The 21,705-nt window shown below is 45.8% G+C and overlaps 1 protein-coding gene across 1 annotated transcript; it reads left to right on the top strand.

Annotated features, from left to right (window-relative positions):
- The first annotated feature begins 485 nt into the window (after positions 1 to 485).
- Positions 486 to 21,705, top strand: HTR6 (5-hydroxytryptamine receptor 6). The gene is made up of 3 exons (XM_029579246.1): positions 486 to 1,478; positions 20,158 to 20,310; positions 20,674 to 21,705. The coding sequence occupies exons 1-3, from the start codon at positions 729 to 731 to the stop codon at positions 21,097 to 21,099; spliced, it is 1,329 nt and encodes a 442-aa protein (XP_029435106.1). The 5' UTR covers positions 486 to 728; the 3' UTR covers positions 21,100 to 21,705.

Genomic DNA, 21,705 nt, shown 5'->3' on the forward strand with positions numbered 1-21,705 from the left:
TCCTTTTTCTTCATCAACAGGAGAACAATGCAAAGAGAATTAATTAATGCATCCCCTCCCCTGCACTTTTTAATAGAAGCCAACAGGTTACATATTATTGTTCATAATTACCATAATAATAATAATTAGCTTTAAATATTCACCCCACATTTTCACACAAAAGACATCTTTCAGAGAGAAAGAGGGAGTGTAGGTAGTGGAAACTTTCTTTCTGCCCGTGAACAAAGCTGCATTTTCCATACTGTGCCCCTAACCAGTAATCTCACCTCTTTTCTCTTGTTTTCCTATTTTAAACCCTTTTTGTTTGTTTGTTTGTTTGTTTTAGTATTGGGTTGGATTTCGATGCAGAAGCGCTGGATCCAAGGATGGGCTGGATCCAGATCGCCCCCCCCCCCCCCCCCCCCGGATCTGAAGTTTGGGAGAAGTGGTGAAGAGAAAGGAAGGCGGGGAGGCAGGAAGAGGCGCGCGAGGGAGGGAAGATGAGGGAGAAGGGGAGCAGGCGAGAGAGCCGGAGACGCCGCAGGCATTCGCTTCCCAGCCCGTCGCAGGTGGGCGCAGCCCTGGACATGCCGCGCAGGAGAGCGCAGCCCTGCTCGGCATGAGGGGGGGCACAAGACGGATGAAACCGAGAGGACAGCGGCAGGGGAGAGGGCAAAAGGCAAAAAAAAAGAAGAAAAAAAGCAAAAAAAAACCCCAGCCCAAAGAGGAAGGAAGGAGAGAAGAGATGGATGGGGGGGAGAGAGCGAGCTGACTTAGCTGAGCAGAAGGCTGGGCTCTCCCCTCTCTCCATGGAAGAGCCCCGCGGGCTGGGGGGCAGTCGCTGGACGGCCGCCGTCCTCTGCTTCGTCATCCTCCTCACCGCGCTGGGCAACTCGCTGCTCATCCTGCTCATCGTCAGCCAGCGGGCGCTGAGGAACACCTCCAACTACTTCCTGGTGTCCCTCTTCATGTCCGACCTCATGGTGGGCCTGGTGGTGATGCCCCCGGCCATGCTGAACGAGCTGTACGGCCGCTGGGTGCTGGACGCGCAGTTCTGCTCCCTCTGGTACTCCTTCGACGTCATGTGCTGCAGCGCCTCCATCCTCAACCTGTGCCTCATCAGCCTGGACCGCTACCTGCTCATCATCTCCCCGCTCAAGTACAAGCTGCGGGTGACCTCCTGCCGGGCGCTGGGGCTCATCCTGGCCACCTGGAGCCTGGCCGCCCTGGCCTCCTTCCTGCCCATCGAGATGGAGTGGCACGAGCTGGACTTCGAGGTCCGGCCCGCGAACAGCACCTCGCCCCCCCCGGCAGAGGGCCAGTGCCGGCTCCTGGTCAGCCTGCCCTACGCCCTGGTGGCCTCCTGCCTGACTTTCTTCCTGCCCTCGGTGGCCATCTCCTTCACCTACTGCAGGATCCTACTGGCCGCCCGGAAGCAGGCGGTGCAGGTGGCAGCGCTGACCAGCAACGTGGCCGCTGCCTCCGATGACCACATTCAGGTAGAGTACGAGCTTTCTGGCCGCCGGGATTCCTCTTCCGTGTGCAATGGCAGAGGACGCCTTTCCCGTGCATTACTTTGTCATAGTTGTGGCGCTGTTCTGGCCAGATGTGCGTTGAGGCAGAGGGGCGCAGGGGGGAAAAAAAAAAAGAGTTATTGCACCTACGTCCTATTGACGAATTGCCCTTTGCAAAGCAGTGCGTCAGCAAGGGTTAAAAATAGCTGGGCTGCAGCCGGGAGCAGCCCCTAGCAAAGACCCGGGTGAGACCTTCAAGGTTTGACATCGTCAGGCTGGCTTGTCAAGTTTGCCCCTATCAGACTGCGGTCCCCATCTACCCCCTTGGGGGTAGATGGGGACCGCACCCCTCCGGAAGGAAGGGTTCAGCAGCGGCTGCGGAACACCCGGGGGGGCATCCATGCCCGCAGGAGGGGGTGGGAGGGGGCAGAACGAGGAGGATAAGGGCAAATAGTCTCAGGCTCTTCCATGGGGGTCCTTACGTACAACCTGGGAAGCCCAAATCACGGGCCCCACCGATTCCCCAAGGCGAGGTCCCGTTCCAAAAAGAAGAGAGAAGGAGGGAGCCGCTAGCACCAGCTGAACGCAACAGATAGGAGGGCAGAAGAAGAGCAAGCCAAGGCTGGATCCGACGCGGGGGGAACTAAGAGTAAGAACCATTCCTTGCCCGCTTTCTTTTTTGGCCCTGGGAAGGTCCTTCCTGGGCGCTTTCCCCGCGTTCTGCAGGGGGGCAGCGGGAAGGCATTTCTTATAGAGAGGGGGCAGGTAGCAGAGGCTTCCGCTCCCCGAGGCTCCTCTGCAGCGGAATCGGCGCATTTCACACGGTCTACATTAACCGGATCGATTGCACGGGCACTTTGCAGGTCCATGTCTGCCCGTGCGCTGTACTAGTACTTCTCTAGCGCTATAAAGATGGAGGCAGTGCTGGACAGACAGAGAATCAGAGGGAAGGTCCCTGCTCCAGGGGAAGAAAGCCGGCACTGCCTGGTGAGAAAGTGGTAGCACCGAAGGCTGCAGTGCACACTGCACACTGCTCTAATTCACGCTTAAGATCGGGGGATGGGGATCATTTACTCCACTGGACCCCCACACATTCTAGGACACATTACCTGGAAATGTACCTGTAATAGGTGAAGCAGCTTTTTAACAAAAAGCTCTTAAGACCTTCTTTTTTTTTTAGAGCTGCTTTCCACCAAGAATCCAGATAAAACAGGCTAACACTTTTTTTGCAGGATGTATTGCAGTTTTTTGAATTTTATCTTTTTATTTGGCAGAAGGTACTTTTATCATGTATTTTTATGTATTTTAGGGCGTTATCATTTTGTATAATCTTATTTATTTTATTTTTGGTCTTATTGTATTTTTTTTATTGTTTTACCGCATGTTAATGATTTTATTAATGATGTTTTCATTTGATTTTTGTGTATGTTACTTATGGAATCCGCCATGATATACTGGAATGTGGGGGAAAAGAATGTAGGGAATGTAGGGAATGTAGGGAATGTAGGGGAAAAGAAAAACTGTTACTTCACACATCCAGCAGAGCTCTCTGCTTAAACGGCAGGGGAGAAGAAAAAAGGGTTCGCACTCACAAAGCGGGGAGTAGCTGGCTTGTTACGGCGGTTACTACCCCAAACCAAATGTACCTGATACTTCACTCTCGACGCATATCCAGCATGGCTCTCTACTTCAACGGCATCGGAGAAAGACTGATACATCACGAATTTCCAGCATAGCTCTCTGCTTCAACGGCAGGGGAAAAGAAAAACTGATACTTCACGCATATCCAGCATAACTTCAACGGCAGGGGAGAAGAAAAAAGGATTCACACTCACAAAGCGGGGAGTAGCTGGCTTGTCACGGCGGTTACTACCCCAAACCAAATGTGCCTGATACTTCACTTTCGATGCATATCCAGCATAGCTCTCTGCTTCAACAGCAGGGGAGAAGATAAACAACCAATAAGGGCTGTATAACATAATCTGGGTAAAAACAAATAAGCATGGGTGTAGCTTGCTTATTGCGGCGGTTACTACTCCTACTACCTCTAACTAATCAAGCTAGATATTTCACTTGGATGCAGCTCCTCCACCGCTCTCTACATTAATGGCGGGGGTGGAAGGGAATTAGAACCAAGAGCTAAGAGAAACAGATAAGTATGGGAGAAGAAATGAGGGAAGCTTGCTGGGCAGACTGGATGGGCCATTTGGTCTTCTTCTGCCGTCATTTCTATGTTTCTATGTTTCATTTCTATGTTCTAATAAATATGCATTTTCCCAAGAATACAGATTGGGAAAAAACCTTTAGTAAATAGTCCCCTTAAATTGTAATTAAAGGCTAATAATAATGTCAGGAATCCCATGAGAGGGTATTAATGATGTCACATCCTATCCGAGCGCAGTAATGATGTCAGCAATTGTCTGCGGTTTCTCCTGATCCCAACTCATTTTGTCCAGAAGGGCGAAATGTCAGTAAATATATAGATTTTATTTGGCTTGGGGCAAATACCAACTAATGTGTAAAAAAAAAAAGAAAAGAGATTTGCCAGAAAGTCTGATGCTTAAAAAATAAAAATCCCAACCACATTACTGGTGTGGCCTCCACAGTCATTGCACAAACAGCCTCGGCTCTGACCTGCTTGCGGTGACCTTCCCATAGCTCACAGCATCCTGGAAGCAGGCAGGAGTACCATCGTCCTGCTCTTACTTGCCCATCCCCCTCCCCCCAGGTATTGTTTGGGGGTTTCTGTTGGAGGATGGGGGAAGGAATGGTTTCTTCCCCTGTTTTTTTTTCTCCCCTACCTTATTCTAACCCTCTCTCTTCGCTGACTCTATGTTAAATCGGCTCCCCCTGAATGCTCCCACCCCCCTTGATTTCAGGCTGTACGTTCTCTTCAGGCAGGTCCTACAAAGATTTTGTGGCCTTTGGGCTCTGCGTCTCAAACCAGTTCCTCATGTGCCTCACGGACCATTATCTCCGTGACGGGGAGAGACTGTCGGTGCCGATGCTGTACCATGCGCGCCGGCTGCAGCGCGCGGCTAACCTGCGACTGGATGCACGTCCCTCTTCCCAGTGCGAAACGGTGGTTAGCGTGTGGAAAACCCACGTCCTGTCATGGGCGTGGGTAACAGCTCTCATCACATGCAAATGCACATGGATGAGGCGGTTACTGATTCCCCCTCCGTGCAAGCAGTAAGGCTTGAGGAGCCCAAAAAGTGTACTGAAAAGCAGAAAATACTTCCACCAGCTCAATACCGTGTCGATATTAAGTCGTAGGAAGAGAAAAGCTAGAAATGACCAAAAATAAACTAGAAGTGCGCTGCAGTCAGGTTAGGAAATCGCGCATCCGTTTTTCTAAGTGGCTGACAGGCGACCTCTCCCGGGCGTCCGCTGCCGAGGAGGTGCCGCGGGTGCGCAGTTTCCCCTAGAGCCTCCTATTTGCATGTGGCATTGGGCGCCTGGGAGAGGGGGATCGGCGGGCGTTAAGGGAGCGGGCGCTCAATCCTGAGCGCCCCTTTAACACGCCCCGATATTGCATCGGCCCCTGTGTGTTTTAGGGAGGTTCTCTCTCTTCCCCCCCTTTGGATCCATCCGCTGGGTTCAGCTGCTGCTAGCTGCTCCCTCCTTCTCTTTTATTTTGGAAGGGGGCTTCGGGGGGGGGGGGGGGGGAGGAGTGTCCCATGATATTGTCCTTTTTGGCTTCCCAATAGGAAATGCCTGTCAACAAATTTTCCAATTTTGTTTTGCTTTGTAAATGAAAGAAAAACAAATTTTTTAAAATTTCATTTACAAAATCCCCGCTCTCCTCCCATGACAAAACCCACAGTGAAAGTTATAAAAAAGCTCTGCTGCAGTTTCCACCATCCCCCACTCACCGGAGCTCTTTCCCCCGCCTCCCATCTTATTCCTTAGCCATAGACCCAAAGAGGACGGGAAAATTCCCATGCACTCCTACCCTGCAGGTGCCTTATCCTAAAACCAATGGGGTGACTGCCTCCTCGGGGCATGCTACGGCGGTAAGATTTCTAGATGTCATAAACGACTGTTTCATGGTCTCAGAACCAAAGACTTGCCGTACTGGGTCAGACCAAGGGTCCATCAAGCCCAGTATCCTGTTTCCAACAGTGGCCAAGCCAGGTCACAAGCTCCTGGCAGGATCCCAAGGGGTAGAGAGATCCCAAGCTGCTTATCCTAAGAATAAGCAGTGGCTTTCTGCAACTCCACCTTAATAATGCTTAATGGACATTTCCTCCAGGAACTCGTCCAAACCTTTTTTAAATGCAGCTACACTAAAAGCTTGCACCACATCCTCTGACAACAAATTCCAGAGTTTAATTATGCATTGATTAAAAAACTATTTTCTCTTATTAATTTTAAATGTATCACCTATTAACTTCATTGTGTGTTCCCTGGTCTTTGTACTTTTTGAAAGAATAAACCGATTAATGTTTACGTGATCCATTCCACTCATTGTTTTTGTAGACCTCTATCATATCCCCCCCTCAACCATCTCTTCTCTAATGCAAGTTGAAGAATCCTAACCTCTTTAGCCTTCCTTCATAGGGAAATTGTTCCATCCCCTTTATCATTTTGATCACCCTACTCTGTACCTTTTCTAATTCTGCATTATCTTTCTTGAGATGCGGTGGCCAGAACTGCACACAACACTCAAGATGAGGTCGCACCATGCAGCGACACAGAGGCACTAAGATATTCTCTGTTATATTCTCCATTCCTTTCCTAATAATCCCGAGCATCCTATTTGCTTTCTTGGCTGCTACTGCACACTCAGCAGAAGATTTCAATGTATTTTCAACAATGACACCTTGATCCTTTTCCTGAGTGGCGACTCCTAATGTGGAACCTTGCTTTGTGTAGCTATTATTTGGGTTACTCTTCTCTAAGTGCATCACTTTGCATTTGTCCAAATTCAATTTCATTTGCCATTTGCATGCCAAGTCTCCCAGTTTTGTAATGTCCTCTTATAATTTCTCACAACCCGCTTGTGATTTAACAATTTTTAATAATGTTGTGTCATCTGCAAATCTGATTACCCCACTTGTTGTTCCCAACTCCAGATCATTTATAAATATATTAAAAAGCAGTGGTCCCAGAACAGAGATCAGTGGGGCACTCCACTATTCACCTTTTTCCATTGGGAAAATTTACCATTTAACCCTACTCTCTGTTTTCTATCTTTTAACCAGCGGGCAATCCACAATAGGACTTTTTAATTTCCTAAGAAATCCTTCATGAGGGACTTTGTCCAATGCATTCTGGAAATCCAGATGCACTATAACAACTGGCTCACCTTTATCCACATGTTCATTTACACCCTCCAAAAAATGTAGCAAATTTGTGAGGCAAGACTTCCTTGGCTAAATCTATGTTGGTTTTGTCCCATTAAACTTGCTTACCTATATGTTCAGCAATTTTGTTCTTTATGATAGTTTCTACCTTTTTGCCTGGTACAGATGTCAGACTCACTGGTCTGTAGTTTCCTGGATCACCCCTTGAGCACTTTAAAAAAAATTGAAATCAACAAAAGCGGAACTACTTTAGACTTAGTTCTCAGTGGAACACAAGACCTGGTACAAAGGTTAGTGTTCCTAATTCACTAAAATATGACAATTACTGGAGAATAATAGATAAAGCTACAGCAGTAGCATTTAACTTTGCAAAGATAAAATGCTACTGCTGTATGAGGTGTACAAATTGTCAATTAGAAACTCAGATAGAATGTATTCCAGAAGGTGGAAAAAAGACCAGATGACTGTCAGCATGGCTAAATGGTGTTTAGAAAGAGGCTATGAAAGTCACAAAGGGATCTGTTAAAAAAAATGGAAATTGGGACCTAATGAAGAATATAGGAAAGAGCATAAGTACTGGCATAGTAGATGCAAAACAATAATAAGGCATTTTAAAAGAGAATTTAAGACAAAACGTGCCAAAAACAAAATAATAATAAAATGTTTTCAAGAACATCACAAGCAAGTCTGCAAGGGTTGCTCAGACAAGATAAAGCCATTGCAGAAAAACTGAATAAATTCTTTGTTTTGGTCTTCACTGCAGAGAGTGTTGGGCGGATTCCCACACGGGAACCATTTGTAAGTGATGATTCAGAGGAACTGAAGCGAAAACTATGAATCTGGATGAGGTGCTGAAGCAAATTGATAAACTAAATAGTGGCAAATCATCAGGACCTGACAGTAGAGCTCTGAGAAAACTCAAACATAAAACCGGAGAGCAGACTTGCTGCTGTCTGGCAATCTAAACTTCTCATAAAAATCTGCCACCGCACCTAAAGCCTGGAGAATAGCCAACAGGGAAAATGGTGGAAGAGCCAGAATGGATTTAAAAATGGGAAAATTTATCCCTACTCTCTGTTTTCTATCTGTTAACTGTTAGAATTCTTTGAAGGTGGATAATGGGGAGCTGGTTGATACTGCGTATTTGAATTTTCCGAAGGCATTTGACAAAGTCTTCTGTGAGAGAGGAAATTAAAAAGCCCTGGGATAGGAGGCATGTCCTATTGTGGATTGGTAACTGGTTAAAGAATAAAAAACACAGAGTCGGATTAAATGGTCAATTTTCCCGCTGGAAAGAGGTAAATAGTGGAGTGCCCCAGGGATCTATACTGGGAACGGTATTGTTTAACTTATTCATTAATGATCTGAAAAAGGGAGTAATGCATCACGATTTGCAGATGACACAAAATTGTTCAAAATAATTAAATCATGAGCCGACTGTGAGGAATTGCAGGAGGACCTTGAGAGACTAGGGAATGAGCATCTACAGGAAACGGCAGATGAAATTTAATGTGGAGAAGTGGAAAGTGATGCACAGAGGGAAAAACAATTCCAACTAGGGGCTTGATTTTCAAAGTCATTTACATGCATACAACATGGTTTTATGTGCCTTGATGGCTATTAACAAATTGCCGCAGGGTTTGTGCACATAAAAATGTACTTTCACTTATTTAATTAATTTATTTATTCATAAAAATTAGAAACCATGCTCTCTAAAAGATTGAGGTGGTGAACAACAAAATACCTATAAAATATATTAAAAACATAAAAGTAAATATATGTATGTTTTTAATATAGTTTATACGTATATATATATATATATTTTATGTTTTTAATATATTTTATAATAATAAATATATATATAATTATTTTATAAAAGCCACAGAAAAGCAACGCCACAGAAGGCTCTGGGGTAGGGGCTGGAGCTGTGGCAGAGATTTGATTTACAAGCAATTCTTTGGATTTTAAGAAGCCTGCGTGTAATTTGACATGCACAAGCTGCCCCCCGCCCCTGCCTACAGCATGTATAGCTTTGTGTGGGTGAGGCTGTGCATGGACCTTTGCATAATTTTCAAAGCGAAGGGTCCTTTTCACTTGGAATAGCCGGTGCAGACTTCTACGTTATTCGAAGATTACTCTTGCTCTCTACCCGGTGCTGGGTTCTGTGCTAGGGATCTTGAAGCCCTCGTGAGATCCGTGTGCAAAGGGAATGTTAGGAATTATTTGGAAGGGAATAGTGAATAAAACTGCGGATTCCATGTTGCCTCTGTATTGATCTGTGGTGCAACCACACCTTAAATATTCTGTGCCCCGTCTGAAAAAACGGTACAGCAGAACTAGAAAAAAGGGCATAGGAGGGTAATAAAAATGAGAAAGGTTAGTGAGTGGCTCTTGTATGAAGAAAAGTCACACAGGTTAGGGCTCCTCGGCCTCTGAAAAGCGAAATAACAGAGGTTGGTAAAAGCGTTAGTGTAAGGGCCTGTCAGGAAAAGGCTTGCACACGTGTCCACGCACGCTTCCAACCACCGCCGCCCGGGGAACGCTTCTTGCCTCAGTGACTGAAAGAACTTTCCCTAGCGGACAGACAGATTCTGTAAACCGTTGTGGTCTTCGCTTGGATCGAGAGTACATAAAATAACTAACTAAATCAACGTGTGCTGTGCCTTGAGAGTTACAAAATTCCTGCCCTCTGCTGTTCTGCTGACCTCTGGCCCTGCTGCCCCTCTCCATCTCCCTGCTGACCTTCCAAGCTTGCTCCCCGGTCCTCCGAGTCCGATTTGATTCCTTCACCTCCGACCTCAGATCCTTTCCCCACCTTTGCACTCATTAGAAGGCAGCGATCCTACGTACCCGGGTGAATTGTCAAAGGAGTCACGTGTGCAAATGTAACATACTATCACAGCCATTTTCCAAAGCCCTTTACATAAGAACATAAGAAAATGCCATACTGGGTCAGACCAAGGGTCCATCAAGCCCAGCATCCTGCTTCCAACAGTGGCCAATCCAGGCCACAAGAACCTGGCAAGTACCCAAAAACCTGGCTAAATCCTATGGACAATTCAATGGCATGGTATTATAGCAATTTTCAAAAGCCCACTCACACGGGTAACGAGCATTTACACGTGTAAAACCCAGTTTTAAGCATGTAAATGCTTTTGAAATTCAGGCCCATGGGTGGGGGAACTGGAGGGCACATGAAAATTGTAAGTCAGGAGTCACCAGGTACTATCTGGGGCACAAATCTGAATGCGTGCGCAGCCCCCTCCTGCACATCCTCAGAGAAGAATGGGCCAAGAACAGCCCACCTTCTGATAGACTGGTTAGGTAAGGAGCATTCATAGCTCTGGAAGTTTCCTCAAAAGAACACGTCATGGAATACATGAGGATGCAGAACATAAATTGTTAAACTAATTTAATCGCACCGAACAATCTGACACTTGCTGGCAAAAACTGTGACCTTTCCAGTGCACCGGCTAATGATCGGGTCTGAGTCATCTGTGCAGGCGGAAATGCAGGAGGCCAGAGCAGCTAAGGAGAAGCACTGGAACGGGCCTGCAGCTGGGGGTCTGGGCATGGAGCCGCAGCCCCCCTGGCTTGTAGGGCCTTCGGTTATACACAAGGCTGGAAAGGGGTTTCTGGCACTCCCGCTTAGGGCCGGTCCTGGGATAGGGCGATCTGCAAAGCCAGTTCCTTCTTCTCCTCCTCCTCTCCCTCCATCCTTTTTTATCCGCTGGGTGTCGAGGGTATGTATATGCTCTTCGTGTTGCTTCCATAAGGGGTAAGTTTTCTGACCGACTGCTCTGGGAGAAGGTCTGCGGGTATTTTTTACCCCTGGACTTTGCATCATGTATCAACGAGGAAGTCTGCATGCATGATCCCTGTCTTTTTTTTTTGTGTATATTTTCTACAGAAAACAACGCGTACAGACTCGAGAATACTAACTGCGCACGCTACTTTCTGATCCCACCCACAACACACCCCTGGGGACGCCTCTCCTAATTGTGCTTACAAATTCCCTGGTTTGTGGCACGCCGGGTGTCCCGCTAACCCAGATCGAGGGAGGGAAGTTTTCAGACACCCATTTTACCTGCGTAAATACGTCAGGGAGAGTAATTTTGTACAGTATGCGGCAGCCACGTGCATAAGTCGCCGCTGATAATCAAACTTCAGCACACAGAGGTTTGCTTTGAAAATGATCTGAAATGACGCACACAAATTCAGTCGCAGGATGAAATGACGCACACAAATTCCTGCTCTTTAGAGGGTTAAGTTATGCGCGTGCAAAAGTATGCATGGAAAGCCTAATTCCTATCCTTTCTGCACATATAAATGTTACTTTTAAGTGGAAAAACTCCAGGCCATTTTATAACAAGGCATCTATTTGTACATAAACGTGTTTCATGCATGTAAGTTGCTTTGAACATTACACTCCACAACGTCTATTCCATGTTCTTTCGATATGTCCCTGAATCTTAAAGTCATATACTCGGGTAAGTTGGCTGTCTGAATATTGCCCTCAGGCATTAAAATATACGTAGCCTTCCAAAACGTGTGGACTGTTAGCTGGATTGCGGAGAAGGCCTTTTCCGGGGGCACATTCAGGGTTGGGTTTGGAAGACAGTAAACATGGATTGGATGCTGCTATCCAGCAAAATGTCTGGTGCGAGGCCTAGGGACCCTTTGTACCCGTGGACGATTTGTGCACGTGAAGCGTACGCTTCGTAGTTTTGTCTGTTCGCCAAACACTGGAGGTCCTGAACCACTTGCCCACCATTTCTTGCACTTGCACAATAACGTCAATGCTATCCAACCTACACCTAGCTCTAAACGCTGCAAAAACAGAACTACTCATCATTTCCACCCATCTTGACTGCTCTCCCCACGACTCAGCTCAGAACACAACCGCTCCACAACACAAATTACAGGCTGTAAGAGACTTGGGCGTCCTTATCGACCATCAGCTAAACTTTAAACCTTACATCAAATCCATCATAAAGGGAGGCTTCTACAAATTAAATATCCTCAGGAAACTCAAACCTCTGCTCCACACCAACGATTTCCGAACTGTAATCCAGACTACTATGCTGTCAAAACTGGACTATTGTAACGCCCTCCTACTCGGCCTCCCTGCTACCACTATCAAGCCACTCCAGATCCTCCAAAACTCCATGGCCAGAATCATAACAAACACCCGCAAAACACAACGCATCACTCCAATTTTAAAAGACCTGCACTGGCTGCACATCTCCTTCCGTTCACAATACAAAACACTCACCATTCTTCACTGCTCATTATACCAACTCAGTCACACCTGGCTGGAAGAAATGCCTCGCTTCCGCACTTCCAACCGCCCCACAAGAAGGGCTCATGCAGGTACCCTACACATTCCTTGCCTTAAGGCTGCACATCTGTCCCTCACCAGAGAAAGGGCTTTCTCCATAGCTAGCACCTACCTCTGGAACTCCCTCCCCACGCCCCTCCGAATAGAACCAACACTCAACAAATTAAAAAAAGGAGTCAAAACATGGCTCTTCAAGCAGGCATACCCCGACTCAACCAATACGTAGACTTCTCCTAAATGGACCTTTCTAAGAATCTCCATTACGTGCCCCTCCCCCCTTGCTCTTCTCCTTTTTCCATCTGTGCCCCTATCCTCCCCCCCTGGAACTTTGCTGCACTTCATAACCCCTATACCACTTTCTCATTGTTAAAGATAAAGTTTTCTTAGTTTGTACAAAGTTTCTCTTTCTTTCTTTCTACCTTTTCCTCCATAGCTATTTAGTTCTTTTGTTATGTTAGCCTTTCCAGACAACAATCAAACCCAAAATCAATATAATTAACTCAGAACACCCTTCAGGATAATCAACAGTTTTGACAATCCCATCAATGGTACAATCCCTTTTAAACTGGCAGGCTTTCCCAGTTATTCTTCACTGTTAAATTACTATCTCCTTTTCTTCTGTTCCAAGTTGAAATATGTCCCTGTTTTATTGTAACTGCAATTTTCCCTTCTTTTAGCACTTGTTAATGTTTTTTATCACTTTATTGTTGTTCACTCCTTGTTATTTGTAAACCGGCATGATGCGATTCCCTTCGCGAATGCCGGTATAGAAAAGACTCAAATAAATAAATAAATAAATAAATATATAATCTCTGAATGTTTTTACGATACTTATATCCTACACCATTTGCGTTTAACTATGACATGTTATTCTGTTCATTGTATTTTACTCCTTTCAGTTCAATGTAAGCCGGTATGATGTGCCTCACGAATGTCGGCAAAGAAAAGTCTATAAATAAATAATAAATAAATAAATTTCAATTTGCCCTGTTCCTGCTCTCAGTTTCTATCCCTTGCACTGATAGGGCAGAATCTGACTTTCTGTGTATTTATGATTCATCTCTCTCAGGAAAAGGGTACTTGTCATTAATCTGGCAGAAGTAATTACCCTCAGTAATGCTCTCCATAGAACCAATCTCCTGCTGGATAATCACAGTTTAATTACATTGTTAGTGCTTTGCTTTTTTCAACTTTCCCCCTTTCAATTGAGGATACTGATTTGGGACACCGATCCTTCCAACCCAATACCACCCAGTGTTGCAGACTGAGTTAGAAGTCCTCTCTACAGTACAAATAAAATGTAGACAGTGTAAAGAGAAATATTATTGGAAAGATATTTCTTTGTGCTTGTTTGGGCACCATTAGCTGTGGCAAACTGCATTTTAAGTATTTATTTAGCTAAGATCAATAGTGGTATTGACTATGTCTCCTGTCCCTGACCATGGCATATTCTCTGGAATACAGATGAAGTTTTTTTTTCCAGCACCATGTGACAAGCGGATGAAGAAGAGTGGAGATCAGATAAAGCCGGCTTCTTGGAGAAGTTGACCTCATGAAGCCTCCAGTTATGTAGAGACATAACTGACAGAGGCTTTAGAGACAGACCAGAGAGACTCAGCTGAGGGCAACTTGGAGACACAAAAGAGAGAAGCGGACCCTGTAGCAAAAGAGACCAAGCCTGGTCTGAAAGAGCTTTAGGAACACACAGAAAGGAATCCAGGACTGATTATTCTTGGCTTCAAGTTATGGAATGACCTTCTCAACTACCTTTGTTTTTAATTATAATGAACGTCTATCAACAGGCTTCACACAGTATTTACATGAAAACTGTTAACAATGGAAAAGGAAGATGTGTTAGCAAGAGATTAAGTTTAATCAGGAGAGAGCGTGTCGGGAGAGCCGGCGCTCCGAGGCGAGCGCCTGCTCTCCCGACACGCGCCCAGGTCCCTCTCCTGGGCGTGCGATTCAGTATGCAAATGAAGGCCAGCGGTAAAAAGGAGGCGCTAGGGACACTAGTGCATCCCTAGCACCTCCTTATTGACAGAAGCGGTGGCTGTCAGCGGGTTTGACAGCTGACACTTAATTTTACCGGCGTCGGTTGTCGAATCCGCTGACAGCCACGGGTTCAGAAAACTGATGCCGGCAAAATTGAGCATCTGTTTCCAACCCATGGGCAACGGGCAGATTTTTTAAAAGATTTTTTATTTTTTTTATTTTTGGGACCTCCGTCTTAATATCGCTATGATATTAAGTCGGAGGGTGTACAGAAAAGCAGCTTTTTCTGCTTTTCTGCACACTTTCCCGGTGCCGGCCGTACTGAATTGGCCTGAATATCTGCAGATTGAAATATTTCAGGTTTTGTTCATTCAGTGAGAGGAAATGCTTTTTTTTTGTTAGTAATGGTTTTATCATTTTCAATTATTTAATAGTGTTTTGAGAACAAATGAGATTACGTTTATATGAGTTTGGTGCTTGCCTGCAGGTTTTGCTTTTTCTTATTTTTCGTGTAAGTCCTACGGTTCTTGCATTGGCCGAAATAGGTCAGACATCATAGCTCAGCTCACGCATGACCCCTTGTCTAGATATCTCTTTCTGTCTTCATGGTTGATTTCAATGTTAGTGGGTGGTCTATGTACAGGGCTGTGAACCATCAGTAAATTTACTGACAATCAGTAAAAAATTGAGCACAATATGACATGTCTGTAAAGTCTGTAAAAATAATTTCATTTCATTGAAAACACTGGGCACGATAGACAGACTGGATAAGTCCTATGGTGTTTTTCTGCCGCCATGTTTCTATGATAGGGTCTGGGTCCTGGGGAGCAGCGGCTGGGCTTGGGCCAGTGTTTTTGGTGCTGTGGGCTCGAGATCTGTAAGACTGCAGCACTTGGGAGTTGGGGGCCACGTCTCGGCTGCTGTGTGCGTGATTCCAGCACGTTATATCTACCTGCCCATGCTTTTCCAGATCTTCTTCTAAGGCTGTGTCTGATCACCAGCAGGTGCAGCATTACAAAAAGAAAGAGTGGCTACTGCAGTGAAATGCACCAAGTGAGACCTACAGTAAGGTGCCAGGAGACATTTGGAAGTCATCTGCGCCTCCAAAGATGAGTTTATGATTGCTGGTCAAGTTGGTTCAGAGGCTGTTGTTGCAAGGGCAATTTACTGGCAATGAATCTTTATTTGGATCAAAGTAAGGTGTATTTAAGCTTTCTATAATATCCTTTATAAAGACCTTTGTTCCTTCTTAAATCAGTACCTCAATAAAATCACCCAAGCTGGTATGTTCCCCCTTGAATGCATAGCCCAAGCGCTGGGTAGAGGAGAACTACTGTAGATTTATCTTCTCAGAGACAAGGAGGTGGTGCCCAAACTGGTGGCTCTGTGGTAGTGCTGCACAACTGCCACGTGAAGGGGTCTGAGTTCAACTTCCAGTTCAGGTCTCACTCACAGAATACTGTGGAGGAAGCGTTCACAAGCTCTGAGCGGGGCGAGTCATGGTCACCTACTGGCTAGATTAAGGCCCATGACTGCAGGGTTTCCAGAAGGAGCCCTGGAAAGTGGCCCTTGGCTGAGGACTGTCTCTGCGATGACTGGGCTAGGTGAGTTGGGAGAGCATATAATATAGGGGAAATATCCTCGGTTAGTTGCAAATAAAGGCTCAGAATGTTGCATTCCAGACTCAGGTCCGACTGAGTTGGAATTCCAAAGAAATAGGAGGAAACTGTTAGACCCACCGTGGCCTCCAGAAAGAGGCAGCCTAGGTGAGGGCTTTCCAAACCTGAAGAAGCTGGATGGCCAGATGAAGTGGAACCGAGGCTAGTAAAACCAGGCCTAGCTTGGGAGACATCCAGGCAGACAGCTGAAACACTGGAGCAGGAATGGAGCAGGACTGCAGGCCTGGATGCAGAGCAGGAACAAGATCAGATGAGGAGAGGCACTGGTAGGATTTTGCTGCCCACAAAATTTTGCTGCTCTAGGCAACCGCCTAGTTTGTCTAATGGAAGCACCGGTCCTGTCTACACCCTCCCCTCATATCCTGCATTCTCAAGTTCTGGGTCTTATGAAATTTCCTATCACGTCTTCCCTGCATTCCTTTCAGGCCTGGAACTTTTCATTGCAGCAGAACTTTATAGGTTACTGGGCAGAGAGCTGTAAAATACTTGCGGTCAAATTAGTATTCCCAGTCCGTCTCATCACTGTCTCCCCACCCTTCCACTAGTCCATCCCTACCACTCGCTCTTCGTCCCTCCGCTCACCTCCATCACTCTCTCTCTCTGTCCCCCTCCCCAAGCCTATCATCACCAGTTTCTCCCCACACAACCCATCCCCAGGAATCTCTCTCTCCCTTCCCCCACAACCTGTCCCCAGCAATCGCTCTCTCCTGGTTAGAGTTCCGCTGCTTTAGAAGGCCTTTAACCCTGTTAAATCTGCAGCTGACAAAAAGGCTGCTGGAGGCTTAACACAGACAGGGCTACCTTTCAGAGATTTTAGTTTTTTCGAGGTCATCTGTATGTGTGCCGAATTTCAGTCCTTTATTTCATCTAGACGTGCCTACAGAAAGCATGACAGGCAGACAGATGGATGGACGTTTGTGAATTATATTTATAGATTACCAATCTATTTTGTCTGACTGCAACCTGCTTCACTCTTTATCTCAAATCTGAGGAATACAAAGGAAAGGAGAAGTGAACCTTTTTCACATAACAACAGTTCTAGGCTTTAGCTCTCACCGACTGTGCAAAGTGTACAGCGTTTGCGGGCAAGGACAGGACAGCCATGAATGCCTCCGGTGTGCAGGGAAGCGCCAGCGGAGCTCTCGCCTGCATTCAAGGGCAGGATTTAAGATACTTGTACCCACGCACATGGACCGGGAAGGATGGGGGGGGGTCCCCTTCCCCCGAGAGAATGGAGCTTGCCCGTGCTGGTTAATCACCCTGCCGTGCCCCCCCCCCCTCCCTCCCCTGAGATCAGCAAGAAATACAAAAATAAAGCCAGCGCGGGGCCTGTGAGCCCGTGTGCACTCACAGGCCCCGCCCGCGCCGTCTTTACAGGTTTCCCATTTCTAAGGAAAGCTGGGGCGAGGGCTGGGGACCGCTGCGGATGGACAATTTTTGTTCCTGCTGCTGCGAGTGCCAAATCAAGACAACAGCCGGGATCCAGCTCTTTTTTTTTTCCCTCTGCTGTGCGTCAGCAGCTGGCCTGGATGGCGACACAGGCATGGCGCCTTCCAAATTTGGCACTGGAGGCGGTTGCCTACGTTGCCTGCGAGAGTATCCGGACCTGTTTGTTTCATTACATTGATCGTTGAAACTTATCTCTAAGTCCCATAGGCAATGCTGCCCCAAACAGGAGACATTTCTCAGGAGGTCATGCCACAGGATGCTCATCATTTTTTTTTTGAGCCGCAAGGCTACGGATTATCCTTCCTTAATTACAAATCAGCAGGTCCCTCTGTAAAGTGACCTCAGAATGTGGATAAGGCTCAGTTTGGAGAGAACAGCCAGCGAGTTCCCCATCAGATATCGCCTCTGCTTGGCAGGTGGAACCACAAAGGCAAAAATGAGCAGAATGTCCTGAATTGCCAAGTCTGGCTACCCGGAGTAGGATTAGCCCAGCACTTCTAGCAACACTTTCTCCGAAAACAACAGAGGGATTAATAATGTAAAGGTGTTAATTACATGCTGAAACATTAATTAAAGCTGCGGCACAAAATGAAACATTTTGCATCATGCAATAGACAATTAAAAATCATTCTGAAGATCCATTTTTGTTTTAGATTTCATTCCCGAACTATTAGTTTTCAAAGTTTTCTAAAGCTCCTCCTACCTAGCCTAGCCACGCCCACCACAGTGAATCTAAGTCTACCAGGGGTGCTGCCCTGCTGGTTCTCATCAGAACTGACACCCCCCCCCCAATGCAGGTGTCAGACTGATGTGTACAAAGCACCATACTAGACCTCTTCCTATTAACCGTGCGAACTGACCATGCAGAGATGGTAGTGCATACGCCCCTCTGTGGGCTCACTTATTGCCAGCATAAAGAACAGCACTGAGAGAAATGTAAAAAAGATATGCCTAATCTACGTTGAGCTGATGGATGTGCCTGATGCATTGTTGGTCACTGACTGCAGAGCATCCATCTTCTACTCTGCTGTGATTCCACTTCCAAAGATGTGAAGTATGGGCATATCTCTCTCCTTTTTTTTTTCTTTTTTTCTTCATTCCTGGGTCATTCTCCATTTTATTGCTCCTTATATTGTAGCCAGGTGAGTATCCTGACAATTCTTTGGCCAGAAGCCACAATCTATGACTCCCTCTCAGAACTCACTACATATTTACTTATTTATAAGAACATAAGAACATAAGAAAATGCCATACTGGGTCAGACCAAGGGTCCATCAAGCCTAGCATCCTGTTTCCAACAGTGGCCAATCCAGGCCATAAGAACCTGGCAAGTACCCAAAAACTAAGTCTATTCCATGTAACCATTGCTAATGGCAGTGGCTATTCTCTAAGTGAACTTAATAGCAGGTAATGGACTTCTCCTCCAAGAACTTATCCAATCCTTTTCTAAACACCGCTATACTATATATTACTAACTGCACTGACCACATCCCCTGGTAACAAATTCCAGAGTTTAATTGTGCGTTGAGTAAAAAAGAACTTTCTCCGATTAGTTTTAAATGTGCCCCATGCTAACTTCATGGAGTGCCCCCTAGTCTTTTTACTATCCGAAAGAGTAAATAACCGATTCACATCTACCCGTTCTAGACCTCTCATGATTTTAAACATCTCTTTCATATCCCCCCCTCAGCCGTCTCTTCTCCAAGCTGAAAAGTCCTAACCTCTTTAGTCTTTCCTCAGAGGGGAGTTGTTCCATTCCCCTTATCATTTTGGTAGCCCTTCTCTGTACCTTCTCCATCGCAATTATATCTTTTTTGAGATGCGGCGACCAGAATTGTACACAGTATTCAAGGTGCGGTCTCACCATGGAGCGATACAGAGGCATTATGACATTTTCCGTTTTATTCATCATTCGTTTTCTAATAATTCCCAGCATTCTGTTTGCTTTTTTGACTGCTGCAGCACACTGAACAGACGATTTCAATGTGTTATCCACTATGACACCTAGATCTCTTTCTTGGGTTGTAGCACCTAATATGGAACCTAACATTGTGTAATTATAGCATGGGTTATTTTTCCCTATATGCATTACTTTGCACTTATCCACATTAAATTTCATCTGCCATTTGGATGCCCAATTTTCCAGTCTCACAAGGTCTTCCTGCAATTTATCACAATCTGCTTGTGATTTAACTACTCTGAACAATTTTGTGTCATCTGCAAATTTGATTATCTCACTTGTCGTATTCTTTCCAGATCATTTATAAATATATTGAAAAGTAAGGGTCCCAATACAGATCCCTGAGGCATAACCGGTAAAATACAGATCCCTGAGGCATATTGAAAAGTAAGGGTCCCAATACAGATCCCTGAGGCATAACCGGTAAAAAAAACAATAAAAGCAGTGTACAATAATACACTCATAATTAAAATACATAAAACATGACAAAACTTAGACACCATCACTGCTGCCCTTTTGATCTTAATTCTCCACAGATACAGCTCCCAGACCCGGATAATGTGCAAGATCTTACACGCAGGTTGTTTTTAATACATAAGACCTGACAACTCCCCAGGGAGCCCAGCCCGCCCATTCTACCAAAACTCACCTTAGGCCTCACCAGGTTCCAGAACGTCAGATAGCTCAAGTCAGCACTGCACTCTGAGCCTGGCCAGTAGATGTCACTGTTGCGCAATGGTTGGGATTCCCCTTCAGGGATAGGGATCGCTGTCTTCACAGTTCTCCTTGCTCCTGCATACCTGAGGAATGGGAGAGGAATCCATCAAGCAAACCTGGCTTTATTTGGCCACAGAAGAACGTTGGACTGGACAGTTGGTCTTATTTCTGCCTAAGGCACCCTGTAACACACTTTTTATTTTTATTTTTTTAGGTTCCGAGAGCTCAGATTGCAGGAGTGAATGAGAACAGGAGACTTGTGAATAAGCACAGTAAGAAGGCTCTGAAGGCAAGTCTGACCTTGGGGATCCTGCTGGGAATGTTCTTCATTGCTTGGCTCCCTTTTTTCATATCCAATGTGGTGCAGGTAAGTGCAGGACGAGAGAAACCCACAAATTAATTAACAAGTGTACAAATAATATATGCAACTGAAGAACTGTAATTTTCTGATTAAAGTACTAACAAGTCTGGGGGTGCTGAGAGCAACGCTGCAGTGTTTATTAAATGACTTGTTGATGTGTACAAGCTACAAACCTCAGACGAAAACAGGATCAAGTCAAGGTGTGAGCCAGAGCTGAAGCCAGAGCCAAATCAAATATGAATTGAAGGGGTTAAGTGATAGTTTCTTATGCCTTTAGGGCAGCTTGTTTAATGGTCTTTGTGTATATCTATAAAATATAATTTTTTTTTCCAGCCTGATTCTTTTTGACCTTTGGCCCTTTCTTTGCAGGCAGTATGTGACTGTGTTCCCGCAGGCCTCTTTGACGTCTTGACCTGGCTGGGATACTGCAACAGCACAATGAACCCTATCATCTACCCGCTTTTCATGAGGGACTTCAAACGAGCCATGGCCAAGTTCTTGCCCTGTTGCCGGCGCTCCTGGGAGCGCAGAGCTAGCGCCATCTCTCTGTCCGTGCGCAACTCCAACAGCGGGCCCAGGCTCGGGCTCTCCCTGAAGAACGTGCTGACCATGCGTGGGGAGACAGACTCTCTGGATTCAGTCATGCAGGGCAACGATCACATGCTGCTTCCTGCCTGTAGGGACAACAACCTGGACGCTCTGCCTGCCACTGGAGCTGACCTGGTCAATCTATTTGATTTGGAGCACACGGATCAGGAGCTGCAAATGAACCAGCTCAACACCCCCATGGACTGAGTCTGCAGTTGAATATCACGACTGAGCATCCATTAGCTGAATGCAATCATGAACTGAACCATCCCTATTGGAGGAGAACTGGGATCCTGGGGTTCAAACTGGAGAGATCCTGAGTCTTGAGCGTGACCTCAGGCTACCTGAAGGACCTGTGCAGGGGCTATGTTCTGGTTTTCTCCGAGAGACCTGTTGTTGTACCATTTTCTTGTATTTCGGCAATAAAATAGAAAAAGCAGTGGAAAGGGATTCTATTGAAAGGAAAATATAGTGCTGTCCTGGCCAGAGACAGTGGAAATGTGAGCCAGGCAGAAATACAGAGAAGGAAAGAGGGTGACAGAGATACCGTGTGCAACAACCTAAAAATGCTTCCCCAAAATGATATAGCAACTGATTTCAGAACAATAATCCTTATAAGCATGAAGCACATGTTTTAAAAGGTCCCGACTACTCTGCATCCTGCACTTTCACTCGCTCACATGAGTGGAAACCAAATTCTGTTTATTTCAGCAGACGTTTATTAGAGATTTGTTCTAGTGTAAAAATCCCACCAGCTTGATCAATGTTATTTGCTATGGTGAAAACACTTGTGGAAAACTTTGGCAGATGAGC

The sequence above is a fragment of the Rhinatrema bivittatum genome, chromosome 15 (assembly GCF_901001135.1).
Source record: "Rhinatrema bivittatum chromosome 15, aRhiBiv1.1, whole genome shotgun sequence".
NCBI lineage: Eukaryota > Metazoa > Chordata > Amphibia > Gymnophiona > Rhinatrematidae > Rhinatrema > Rhinatrema bivittatum.